Genomic DNA, 14276 nt, shown 5'->3' on the forward strand with positions numbered 1-14276 from the left:
CAATAGGTCTATAAGCGGTTGTAGATTACCAAAACTATCAAAATACATAACCTCATCACCTTTCTTTTTGTATGCCACCCAATGAGTACCTGGTCCACGTTTATCATCTAAATTTACAATAGCTGTCTCTTTATATCGTGGTCCATCGGCTGGCAGAGCATTACGCATGAAAACACCTCGAAAATTTGCAATTTTTAGTATTTTAGCATATTTTCTTATATGATGATCTGTCAGTGCTCGATTAGGTAAAGTTACTTCGAGCTTTTTTTTTTTAAACCTTTTCCACTCGAATATGGTTTCAGATGAAGACCATGACCTTTACGATATGATTTCAAATAAAGTCCTTTACTAATTACAATAGCTTCCATAGTTTTATTATGTCTATGAGCTTCTTTCAATTAATTTTGAGCGGCCTTAGCACTGTTAACGGCTTTTGCTATTGAAGCAGCTCCTCCAGCTAGAGCTCCAGTGGCGCTTAAAGCAGCAAATAATGGAATTAAAAAAGGAAGCGCTCCACCAACTTTACTGGGAATAGGTAAAATACGTGGTATATTTTTATTTTACTTCTACCGCCAGCCTTTTTCACAGCTTCTTTGGTTCCTTTTATAGCCGAACGAATAACTACAAGAGCTCGATTGTTAGGCACACTACTTTTCGAGACCGTCTTAATAGTTTTATTTAATGTAACTGATGGCTTTTTGATTTTTCTACATTTCTTTCGTGCTTGGTGTTTTTTAAATTCTCTACCTCGTTTCTTACTACCTTTCTTCATATTAACACCCATACCAAGCTTACTTTTAACTTTCATAATGTTAGCTACAGTGAAGGCAGCTGCTTTCTCACCAAAACTGCTATCTTTAGCTTGCACTCTTTCCCAAGCTTTGTTAGCTAGAATTTCGCCAGCTTTATTTCTTGTCACTCTAACAAACTCATTCTTGTCGCAATATCCTCCAGATTTTGCGCATAAGCAATATCGTATTCTTTACAAGCAACGTCTAGTGGATTTTTACCAGGATCTCCACGTGCTAATCGTTTGTTCAATTTTGTACCAGGACCACAATACTGATATCCAGGTAAGTGAGCTTCAATAGGCAAGTTATTTATAATCTTGTTCACTAGATCACCACTAGTCTTTCTTTTATAGTACGTGATCATACTTCTTCGAAAGACAGCATGTTAATGAAATAAAAGATATACGAGGTGTGTTCAAAAAGTAAGGTGACTTTTCAAATTTCACGGTCAACGTACTTTCGATTATCGATTTTTTTGTTTTGTTATGTTGGTACACTCTTCCCGAACATCTGTACCAAGTTTCAAGTGTATAGCATTTTTTGTTTGGTTGTGAGAGGCGTAAAGGTTATAAGTGTTTTGCGTGCTCGGCGATTTCTTGTTATCGAAAAATATGGATCAAAGGATTTGCATCAAATTTTGTGTAAAAAATAAAATAAAGTGCTCCGAAACACTTGAAATGTTGACGGTGGCATACGATGAAACTGTTCTAAGTAAAAAAAATGTTTACAAGTGGTACAAACTCTTCCAAGATGGCCGGGAAGATGCCAATAACGAGCCTCGCTCTGGACGCCCAAGCACGTCAACAACTGATGAAAACGTTCAAGCAGTGAAGAAAATTGTTCTGGAAAATCGTCGAATCACTATCAGAGAAGTTGCTGAGGATGTTGGTATATCGCTTGGCTCGTGTCATGAAATTTTTTCTAACGTTTTGGGCATGAGACGTGTGTCAGCGAAGTTTGTTCCAAAATTGCTAAATTTTGACCAAAAGAACCGTCGCATGAGCATCGCTCAAGAACTGTTGAATGACGTCAACGACGACCCAGATTTACTCAAAAGGGTCATAATTGGTGACGAATCATGGATATATGGTTATGATATCGAAACCAAAGTCCAATCGTCCCAATGGAAGAGCCCAGATGAGCCAAGACCAAAAAAAGCACGCCAAGTTCGATCAAATGTCAAAGTTTTGCTCACTGTTTTCTTCGATTACCATGGCGTGGTGCATCAGGAGTTCTTACTATATGGACGTACGGTCAATAAACAGTATTATCTTGAAGTTATGTGCCGTTTGCGAGAAGCAATACGATGAAAACGCCTAGAATTGTGGAAAAACAATTCATGGATTTTGCATCACGATAATGCCCCTGCTCACTTATCTTTGCTTGTGAGAGATTTTTTGGTCAAAAACAACACCACAATCATGCCTCAGCCACCATATTCACCGGATTTGGCCCCATGTGACTTTTTCTTGTTCCCAAAACTAAAGAGACCTATGAAAGGACGGAGATTTACAACGATTGAAGAGATAAAGACTGAATCGCTGGAAGAGCTCAAGGCTATACCGAAAAGTGCTTATGAGAAGTACTTTGAGGATTGGAAAAACCATTGGCATAAGTGTATTGTATCTGAGAGGGATTACTTTGAAGGGGGCAACATAAATATTGATAAATAAATAAATATTTTTTCTTAAAAATACAAAGTCACCTTACTTTTTGAACACACCTCGTATAAGCAGACTTTTTATACCTAACAAACTCATTCATTGAGGTGTCGATGATGAGTAAACAACATGGATTTCAAAGAACAACCTCTTAAGCTTCAAGCCATTAATTTCGATAGAGTGGTGGAGATGGAAAAACAAGAAAACAGACATGGCTAACTATTGCCTAATAGTATCCGTGCTGTTTTCTGCGGACCTAGTAATTGTGGAACAACTAATTATTTCTTAACATTAATCACTCATCCTAATGGTCTTAGATTTGAAAACGTATATGTCTACTCAAAATCCCTTTATCAGCCTAAATATAAATTTTTGAAAGATTTATTAGAGCCTATTAATGATATAGAGTATCATGCTTTCAGCGAGCATGAGACAGTTGTTTCACCAGATAAAACACGACCAAATTCTATCATGATTTTTGACGATATAGTCACTGAGAAGCAAGATAACGTAAGAGCATTCTTCTGTCTGGGTAGACATAAAAAAGTAGATAGTTTCTATCTCTGTCAATCGTACGCTCGCATTCCGAAGCATCTCATTCGAGATAATGTGAATTTACTTGTTTTGTTTCGACAAGATGACGTGAATATTAAGCACATTTACAATGATCATGTTAACTCAGATATGTCTTTTGAGAAGTTTAAAGCAATTTGTTCAAAATGTTGGAGAGACGATAATCATGGGTTTTTGGTTATCGACAGAGACAGACCAATAAATCATGGACGATATAGAAAGGGATTTGATTCTTTTGCTATAAATATAGATGAGTGAGTGGATGAAAATTATTTAACTTTAGAAATTAGAAGCGTAAAACGCGGTAAAGCTGATTTAGAAAAGACATTGCATGAAACTTTTAAACCTATGGTTGATCCATTGAAGAAACTCGTAGAGGAAACTACTGATAAAAGTAACGCTACTACTGCTGAACAGCCAACGAAAAAGAAAAAGAAAATCGCGTTCGATAATGTTTTCAAGTCAGAAGTAGCAACTGACACTCCCTACAAATCTAGATATTTCAATAGTACTGCGAATGAATTAAATTCTACATTACAACCGCTTGATACTACATTTGAGTCTGCTATTTCTATTGATGATGATGATCATGATGAATCATCACTTGATACAACTGCTCTAAATTTGAACAAAAGTAGTTCAAATGTAACTACAGAACAGAGACAACAGCTATTGAATGATTCGATTGTAGGAAACTATGTTCGACTATTGCATGAACCTCAGCAGAAAAGTAATTTAGACATGACATTTGGTGTTCGCTTGCATGAAAATACATATGTCATTGGCAATTCTCCAATTTCCTTCCAAAACGATAACGTGACTGTGAATGATAAAGCATATAGCAAGACGCTTGGTTTAATGGAACTTCTCTTTCGTAAAGAACCTGATTCTACATTAATCAGTTCATTGGATATTGAAAATTATATAAAAATTCTTGAAATCACTAACGCTCATCGAAAGAGATACGAAATAAATGGAGAATATTGCAATAAGCATGTAAATAAAGTCAAAAAGTTGTAACGGGGATTCTGCTACCCCGTTAAGGGTGATGCTAAGCGGCTAATCGGCCTGCGGGTAACTCGTACGGGGAACACGCGGGATTCAGCCCAGCGGCTCAGATATGCCCCTCGAAGGCACTCTTACCTTCGGCCCGCGGAGAGCGTCGTAGGTCAGGTAGCAGCGGACGGTGCAAGCCGGCGTGCGCGTAACACGGGAGGGAGGAAGTGCCGAGAGGAAAGACGCAGTGGTCAGCAGAATGAATATTTACTAAGACTAAGATAACAAAGGAAGCATACAAATAGCATTCGCAGTGAGAGAAGCAAGCGAGAAGCAAGCGAGAGAGAGAGAGTCTTAAGATCGAACGGACACTTACATGACAAGTTCGCAGTGGCCCCGGCTTTAGACTTGACACGCGCAGGTGTTCGGCCACGAGGCAGCTCTCTCGGGCTGACCGGCTAAGATCGGCAAACACACACCCACGCACGCACGCACGCACGCTGCACCCTTCGTCTTTCTCGGTAAGAAAAACCCGAGCTGTGTAGCACAAAGCACTTCTTCCTTGCGTCGATCGCCGAACTTGCTTCCTCTCGCGAAGGCGGGCAGCCGATTCTGACTCGCACGCGGACGTGGTCGCCCTCTCTCGCGCTAGCTATTCGGCAGCGGCGCGTCTCAGCCAATTAGTCAACGTGCGCGACACTCGGGCGTTCACGCTTACACGCGTACACGCGGGTCTCTCTCTCTCTCTCTCTCTACTCGGTGCTCCCTGACTTACTTCGTGCCGCGTCCACAGCTACGGCAAGGCAAAAATACATAAGGAAAAGAATACATGGGTTATCAACGGATTATGATTAACTTAAGGGGAGAGAGAGACATAACGAGCCTCGGCTCGTTATAAAGTATATTGGTCCAAATTTATCTTTGAGCAGTAGCGCTAAGAAGCGAAAATCGACTATTGATGGAAGAGGTCTTTTTCCTAACTATAAAATATCTAGAAAAGGAACGTTATTTGATTATGTATATTGGGATGATCCAAACGAGCTCGTTGATCGATTGAGATTGCTTATTGCCGAACAAACCGCCGGTAATTCTAGTCATGTTAATGAAATTCATTCAATTATTGAAGAATTATTCATTCAAAAAAAAATTCCCTTCGGTGAGAGCGAAGGTTAGGGTTCTCACTATTCCTGTAATTAACCTTAAGTTCCGATAGAGGGCAGTCATTCGAGTTCTAATATATTTATAAGAAGGATGCATAGTTTGCTTTACCATCATTCAATGAGAAGAAATACCTATAGCAAGACTATCCTCTTGTGATTCATTATGGCGCCTAATAGAAGAAACAAGAAGAGCATTTTCATTTTTATTTCTAACAGTACCAATTTTGTTGAATTCCCTTTTCAGTTTAAAAAAAAAATTTTTTTAATCACAACCACCCTTATCATAGGTAGGGGATGCAACCCTTTGGGGATTGGTATGGCGCATAATTTTGTTGACTAGTAACAATCAATTTCTAGTTGAATTTGGAAATTTGTTACGTAGAAGTAGAGGTACCCTGAAAAATGTACTTTAAAGGCAAATTTCAGGGGTTGTTTATACCCCTTTAAAACATTTATCACCATATAAAATAATGTTTAGCTCTTGTTTTTTTGAAAATTTATAACCGATCGAAATTCCATTGAAATCTACAGCGCTGTACTCTATTAAGAATGAAAATTATCTAAGGGTAGTTTACTCTTTATACCTTATACTCGTATACAAAAAAAGCCGAAGCACGTCAAGTTTGGTTTTCAATGTCCTTCAGGGCAATACAAGTTTCGTTGACTTTGGATATTAAATTTGTGTTTTTCAAAAAAAAAATTCAAATTCAAAAAAACATAACTTTCGCCCTTTTGAAAAATAAGGAGTACCACCTCTGCGGACCTTGATGTGTTGTATGGTATTGTTATTCAGTAACAAACATTTACCAGTTGTTTTCGGAAAGAAATCTTGTATAGGAAAAGAGATATACTGAAAAAACGGTTTTTGGGGTCGTACTTTCGGGGTAGTTTTCGCCCCTTTAAACTGTTTATCAGCACATAAAAAAATACATGTCTCTTATTTTGTAGTCCTCTACAACATATCACAGTTTCATTGGAATTGGTTCCACACACTTCCTTTACCTTCCTTGTTAGAGAAAAAATGTTTGTTTTTTCAAGAAAAATAAGTATCTATTATTAAAATTCCATTTTGAAAAAAAAAACAATTTTTCCATTTTTTTGTGGTAATTTTTTTTTAATCCATTAAAAATATAAAACTTTCGTTATTAATTGAAAATTTCATGACTTTTAAATTATATTTAAATGATTGAAGACACCAATTCAACTAGTTTTTCAATTTTCCCTATCGATTTTTAGCCATTCACTTTGTATTCTTTCCCGTAGCATGCACTTATTCCAACAATTTTCTGTACCTACTTTTACTTTCAATACCTCCCACAAGCGTTCGATCGGATTCAAATCCGGAAATTAACTCAGCCATTGAAGAACAGGAAGCTTTTTGATTTTGAAAAAGCTTTGAAATAGACGAAGTATGCTTAAGATCGTTGTCTTGTTGTAAAATCCATCTTCGTGGCATATTTCGACGTGGATAGGGAAGCATGTTATCTACTAAGATCTTCGTATAAGTTGCCGAGTCCATAGTATTATCAGTTTTTACAACCGTTCCAACTCCTTTCCTCGAAATACCTCCCCAGAGCATAACATTATCTCCATCATGTTTTACTGTCGATATTTAATACCGAAAGTCGAACCTGGTATTCTTTCATCGTCGAACATACCTCCTTCCGTCATTCCCAAATAAATTTATTTTAGTTTCATCTCAGAAAAAGAAGTTTTTTCCAATTCGTACTGTCCAGTCTTTATGAGCCTAAGTAAATTCTACTATTGCTTTTTTATTCTTAACACTAAACTTTTTTCTTTTTTTTTTAACACTAATTTTTCTAAACACTAATCAGTGGCTTTTTAACGCCAACACGCTCAAATAATCGACTTCATTTAGTCTGCGAGAAACAGTGCTGCGACTTATATCAGCTAAGTTTTCCTCGCACAGTTAATATGATAAACATTTAGCAATTTTCTTCAGATTTATGGTTGCTTTCCTTTTAATTAACTTATCGACATGCTTAGTTGTTTTTCGCGGTCTTTCTGATACTAGTTTATTTTCTAAAATGTTTGTTTCCTTCCACTTTTTGATAACTTAACTAACAGTTGATTTACTTATTTCAAATTTGTAGTAATTTCACGTGAACATTTTCCTTCTTCATATAACTAAATAATAGTTTTTTCGGATTTGAAGAGACGTTCGTTTTGCCATGTTGACAGTTTACTTGAAACTACCAGACTGAAATGGCTGTAATTTCAATTATAATAAATTTAATGATATCATACAGAAGTGTAAACAAACATTTGTTTGAAATCTTACTTGAAGTCGTGAGATCATACCCGCACAACGTAGTTAAATTCCAGGAGTTTAAGTAAACATCGGAGTAAGTATTTTTTATTATTGATTGAAATCATATAAAAGTGTAGAATTTGTAGTTCTGAACATGTAATAAAGTTGAAACTCAATTGAAATGAATCAATTTTTCTTTTCAATACATCTTTATTGAGAAAAAAATTAGCATGATAAAAGTTAATTTTATTGGGAATTTTTAAGAGCAAATCATCTAAATATAATTGAAAAGTTATGAATTTTCAATTAATAACGAAAGTTTTATGTTTTTAATGGATTGAAAAAAAATGAAAAAAATTGTTTTTTTTTTTTTTTCAAAATGAAATTTTAATAATAGATACTTATTTTTCTTGAGAAAACAAACATTTTTTCTCTAAGAAGTTTTTTTTCTACGGTGTACATATTTGAAGATAGTCAAACTTGAAAAAAGAGTGATATAAAAAATTTAATCAGCGTAAGTTTATATCGGCAGGATAAAAACGAAATTTTGTTCTACTCATTTTAAAGAGGAAGCTACTCGTAATACGTATCCATTCCATTTTATTTTTTAAAAATCTGCTGACTCCTTCAAATGTTAGAAAGTATTTTTTACGGTTTAAAAAAAATGAAAAAATATAATCCAGTTTTTTTAGTGTAAAAAATGCTATTTTCAATCGTCCAAAAAAAAAACTAGCGAAATATGAAAAATATTGTTTGCTCTTTAAAATGAGCCTCGCGGGTTCACCTACGATAATTTCCGAGTGAGATACAAAACGTTGCATTTTTGATAATTTCAGTATAGACTGGCCAAAAACTTATGCACAACTATAGATGCAGTTCACGATATATTGCCCCTGTATTTTCAATTGTTTATAATTGAGTGCGTGAATTTATACCTGGGTGTACGTCAACAGAAGTTGAACATCGTTCGAGGTGCCCTATGAAGGTGACTATTCCCCAAATTATTGACAAAATTCATGATATGATTAAGTGATCGACGAATCAAAGTGCGGGAAATAGTTGAGACCACAGGTATATTAATAGGTATAGTTGCGTCAATTTTGTATGAAAAATTGGCTGTGCGAAAAATTTCGGCAAGACATTTCGGCCACGTATTCTTACAGTGGAGAATTAAAGTAATCGTGCAGTCAACTCTGAGGCTATTTTGGTGCTTTTCTATCATAACACTGAGGTGTTTCTGCCTTGATATATAACTATCGATAAATCGTATACACTACGAGGGTCGTTTGAAAAATACAATTATTCTCATGTACGAGGGTGAATCAATAAGTTCTTAGAAAATCCAAGAGATGGTACCCAAAACATTCCAACTTACGAGGGTCATTTGAAAAGTCCGTGCAAAAATAAAAACTGCTTGATTTTTTTTAATAAATTTTTTTTATTTTTCAACATAGTGTCCTTTTATACACTTCATCCAACGCTACTCTAGTTTGTTAATCCCTTCCAAATAATAGGATTTGTCCAAGTCTGTAAAATAGGCATTCGTTTCTGCAATCACCTCCTCGTTTGAGTAAAATCTTTTCCCCGCCAGCCATTTTTTCATATTAGGGAACAAATAGTAGTCCGACGGAGCCAAGTCTGGAGAATAGGGGGGATGTGAAACGAGTTGGAACCCTATCTCCATCAGTTTTGCGGCCACAACTGCTGAGGCGTGAGCTGGCGCATTGTCGTGATGGAAGAGGACTTTTTTGTGGGCCAATCGTGGACGTTTCTCTAGCAATTCGGTTTTCAAACGATCCAATAACGATGAATAATATTCGCCTGTAATGGTTTTACTCTTTTCCAGATAGTCGATGAAGATTATTCCTTGCGAATCCCAAAAGACAGTCGCCATAACCTTCCCGGCCGAAGGAATTGTCTTCGCCTTTTTCGGAGCAGATTCCCCCTTGGTAACCCATTGTTTAGACTATTCTTTGGTCTCAGGAGTGTAGTGATGTATCATCTATCCATGTTTCATCTACAGTGATGAAACGACGCTTAAAGTCTTGCGGATTTTGCTGAAACAGCTGCAAACCATTCTTGCAACACTTCACACGATCTCGTTTTTGGTCAATCGTGAGCAATCGCGGCACCCATTTAGCGGATAGCTTTTCATGTCCAAATGTTGGTTCAAAATATTATGTACCCGTTCGCTCGAAATGTCTACAGTACTAGCAATCTCACGCACCTTCACTCTTCTGTCAGCCATCACCATATCATGGATTTTATCAATGATTTCTGAAGTAGTAACCTCAACAGGGCGTCCAGAACGTTCAGCGTCTTTTGTGCTCATATGGCCACTCCGAAAATTTTGAAACCACTTATAAACCATTCTAATCGAAGGTGCACAATCACCATAAAGTTTATCAAGCTTCTGTTTAATCTCCTGAGGCGTTTTGCCTTTGAAAAAGTAATGTTTAATCAATACACGAAATTCTTTTTCGTCATTTTTTTACAACGACTCGATTTCTTTGATTGAAACGAATGTAAAACGCAAAGTAATTGGCCGATCTGGCTGAAACTTAGTGTGTGCTCTTCCAATATATGCCAGTAACTGAAAATAACCTTGATACGCACTAGTAGCGCCATCTCTCTGACTTTGCACGGACTTTTCAAACGACCCTCGTACTATAACCCATAATAATAATACACTTCTATAACCTTTAATAACTCCTTGTCGCTAAAGTTATATCAGTAGAAGCCACCTACTTATAAGAAATATTTTGTTGTTGATTTTCTTTAAAAACATTCATTAGGTGTAGAGATATATTAAAAAAACCATTTTCGGGGTGGTTTTTAGGGGTGGATTTCACCCTTTAAAAGTGGATGTCTGCCGTTAAAAATAACACGTGTCAAATATTTTTTCGAGTATTGTAACATATCCAAAAAGCATTAAAAATAGTGAAGTCCGATTGGGATGGTTCCCTTGTAATATGTACACGCATGCAGAATTGCAATGGTCGTATATAATAAAATCATAAATTTTCTCCATTGCACTTGGCATCTATTTCAATTTAAACTAAAAATATATATTTTCAGGGCGTCGACGAGAAAATAAAGAAAATGAGAAAATAATCAGTCACAATAAAGTTGGAATTGAATTTAACATCAGGCGAGGTCGCATTGTTACTGGACGATCTGGCCGTGGGGGTAAAAGTGGAGGAAGAGGTATGGGCCCTCGAACTTTTGCACACAGGGGAGAGCAAATAAGATTATCAAACAACCATAATTTTACGAAACCAATAGAAACATGGACTGGAACTGAAGAACAAACAACTTATACTAAAGATACAAGTATAGGTAAAAAGATATTATCATACCCCCTTAAAATTGTCGATTGATTTTAATGTTTATTATGACTATCATTTATTCGGAAATTAAACCTGTAAAGAGATGTCTCATTGTGTCATGATGCACATAAGAAATTGTAATTTGAAGAATGAAAATCTATTCTTTTGAACGACCATCGTTTTACTTGATATCATTCTGTCGATTTTGTTTTAAAGTTATCGTAATTTTATGTGCTTTATCTAAAACTAAATATTTGAAGAAATTGAATTCACTTATCATTATTGGAAAATTTATAACTGATTCGTAAAATACTTTAGGTCTTACTTAAAATTACTTTACGGTATTTTACTTCCTAATTTTTCGAAATAAAAAAATGTTCGAAATAACAATCAATTACATAAATATATTACTAATAACGTTAATACATTAGGAAAAGAAACGTAAAGTGTGTTTCATATATAGACAAAATTATTGTTACAGCAAATTTTTTAAAATACATGCAAAAACTGGATATGATAGCAAAAACTATGCCATTCTTTTTATTATGTCATCCTTATCCATATGATTTGCAATGGTGTAGAAAAAGTTATTTTAAAAAATAAAAATAATTTATTACTTTGATAAACTCACTGCAACAATCGAGTCTGTGAAAAAATCATAGAAAACATCTATTTAATATTTTTATGTCAAAATTTAATTTGTTAGTGTAGAATAAGGATATACTTTGCCCGTGTAATTGTAGTGGGATGAAGTCTTGCCAATCAATTTCTTGATCGTACACCAAAATTGGATAAATTTATTTTATTTTCCAAATCCTTCCGTGTTATGGATCAAATTTAAGCTGTAGTTTTTAATGGTTGGGTACATAAATTGACAAGAACAATTTGGTTTTCCAAATTTATAAATTTTGTTCTAATTTGTTTTCTTACGGGTTGGGAGTTCTTGATACCTAATTATATCCACAATGAAGATAGAGATATGCACGGAAATACAATATCTAACCGATATCGGGTTTATAATATATTTATTGTTGCTCAAAAAAACGTAGAGAAAATCACGCTATTTATCGAAACGATAGCCACTAGCTAATACTTGCGCCGTATGAATTTTAATTAAATGCGTTACGCGTTTGACTTCTGTATTCTTTCTTGAGTGGCTTTCCGAGTTTCGTGATAAAGTATATGTGATATATATCTTTAGTTTCCGAAATTTTTGATATATGACATAAATTTGAAGAAAGTCGATTTTGTCTCATCTTTTGGCCAAAAGCTTATTCAAAGCTTCGGTACGAAGCTTGCGATTCAGCGTTAATAAAGCTTACAATATGTCATGCCATCGCTAGAAATGTTAAATGCCGCGTCCTTACCACGTCTCAATATTTATATTGGTGAATAAGATGTCATGCTACCACGATGTATAGGCATTTTAGTGATGTAACGTGCTGATGCTAGTATGATATTTCGAGGATATATAAAAGCGTGAAATATCCAAGGCCATGGTCCGTTGTTTTGGATGGAGAACAACAACGAATAAAAGGATCGGAGATCCTTGTACAGTATAATAAAGGTGCGCGTCACGATTTAACAGCAAATCACGTGATTAAAGGAATTTCAGAGATTTTTTTACACTAGTGCTATGTTGCTTTACTCTTAATCGCATGACGGCTATTTCTTTTGGAATACAGATAGTGAGTGCTAGTTATGATATATTTACCATATTTATAGCCGAGGTTATCGTTTGCTGATGATGTAAGGGTACTGACTGTGGCTCATTATTTTCTTGATTTTGGTTTTATGACGCGGCAATAACTGGAATCATTCTTTGGCATATTAATATTACAGGACACTCTAGAGGCTTAAGAACACCATAAGATCATAATTATCATTACTACTATGATGATTGCAATGGTTGCATACAGAATGTCGATTAAATCATTATGATTTTGTATGTTAGTAAATTATATTTTCCAAGATTACGCTTTTTTCTATTATTTCATCGAAATTTCGACCGTAGTGGAGATGGTGTGTTTTTAAATTTATTCTACCCGTTATGCTTACTATAGTGTCTGTATTGTTCATGAGTTTCTACATTATTTGTATGTGTACAGTTCCGTTTTTATTTTCCACGAGCTACTAAATAAAATCAGGGATAATAGAGCTAAGTATTGTTATTCTTGAGCTTATCGAAATTTTACATGAAGTTGATAGTTGAACGGTCTTGGTGTGGGCAGCACAATCTGATGGTAACTTGAGAATTTCTGGCCTAGCGATTGTCATTTGATATTCGGATACTCTTTTACAAATTACAAATAATTATTCTGAGGTGTTTGTAGAGAATAATCACGTATTTACAATGGTTTGTCGAGTCCAATAAATGTATTGGAGTCTAACTACTTTTATATTACACTGGCGTAGTTTCCCAAAATCATTATGCGTGCTTAATTGAATCTCACATAATCAGTTCAGTTATCGTGTCTCCCGGTTTCGTATTTTTACATCTGATTGTTTTATCTATACGATTGCATTTGTTGCTCATTGGCACATAGATATGTGACAAATTGTTCGCTGTGAAATAATCACGGTTTGGCTGAATATATGCGAACGTTGACGTAATATTGAAAAATTTTTCCAACAGCAGTAGCGGTATAAGTTTATATTATTGATAAACACCGTTATCAAAAAGTAGTAATCATATATGGTATATTAACTCGACATTTATTAACATTATTGCTATACTGAAGATTTTTATGAGTTCGGTAATGGAGATCAGGTTTTTTGTTGTTAGGAATTACGCTTTTGGTATGATTTTCGGAATACGCCTGTTTTACATATTTGTTGCGAAGGGAAGGGTAGTACACTCCCGGACACCTACTTTTACCCCCTCCCCCCCGACAAAATTATTAAAACTTTGAAATTGTCTATTTTTGGTGTAAATTAACGTACAGAGTCGGGCAAGGGCTCATTTGAAAGCTCTTGAAAAGTGCTTTCAAATGGTGTAAATCATGGATATAATAAAATTTTTTTTTAATTTTTTTTAATCGATAATTGAAGACTGAAAATTCTCAAAATTCTTGTTCATCTTTGATCTCCCGCCAAATTTCGAAAAAAAATAACATAAAAATTTGGAGCATGGCATTTTGTGGCTCTTTCCAAATCCTATCTAAATCACTCGTTAAAAAATTATTTTCATCGTATATGATGCCTTTACACTCTACTTCAACTTTTCATATCTCCGTACATTCAACTGATAGAAAAAAACTTATATAAAAAAATGTTTCGTTTTTTACGTAGAATAACGTAAAATTTTGTTTTTGTTTTTTTTTTTGAAAACAAATTTTTCGACTTTTTTGGCTCCGGGAAAAATCTTTCCCAGAGCCCCGATTAGAGCCTGCAAACTCTTGCCTTTTTCGGCCGAGGAACCCGAGCTGTGGTTTGCAAAAACCGAATCGGCTTTTCAGGTAAACCGAATTCGCTCCGATGAATCTAAATATCAT

General features: G+C 35.2%; 1 protein-coding gene across 6 annotated transcripts in view; it reads left to right on the forward strand.

The window, feature by feature from the left end:
- Nucleotides 1–14276, forward strand: part of LOC131675031 (protein lingerer) — a 796131-nt gene that overhangs the window by 127488 nt on the left and 654367 nt on the right. For all 6 annotated transcript variants that reach the window (XM_058953839.1, XM_058953842.1, XM_058953845.1 and 3 more), the window contains one exon: nt 10532–10792. In XM_058953839.1, the coding sequence (XP_058809822.1) occupies nt 10532–10792 (261 nt within the window). The remainder of the gene's footprint in view (nt 1–10531; nt 10793–14276) is intronic.

Source organism: Phymastichus coffea, unplaced genomic scaffold, assembly GCF_024137745.1.
Source record: "Phymastichus coffea isolate CEN01 unplaced genomic scaffold, Cenicafe_Pcof_1.1 PCOF00015, whole genome shotgun sequence".
NCBI classification, from domain to species: Eukaryota; Metazoa; Arthropoda; class Insecta; order Hymenoptera; family Eulophidae; genus Phymastichus; species Phymastichus coffea.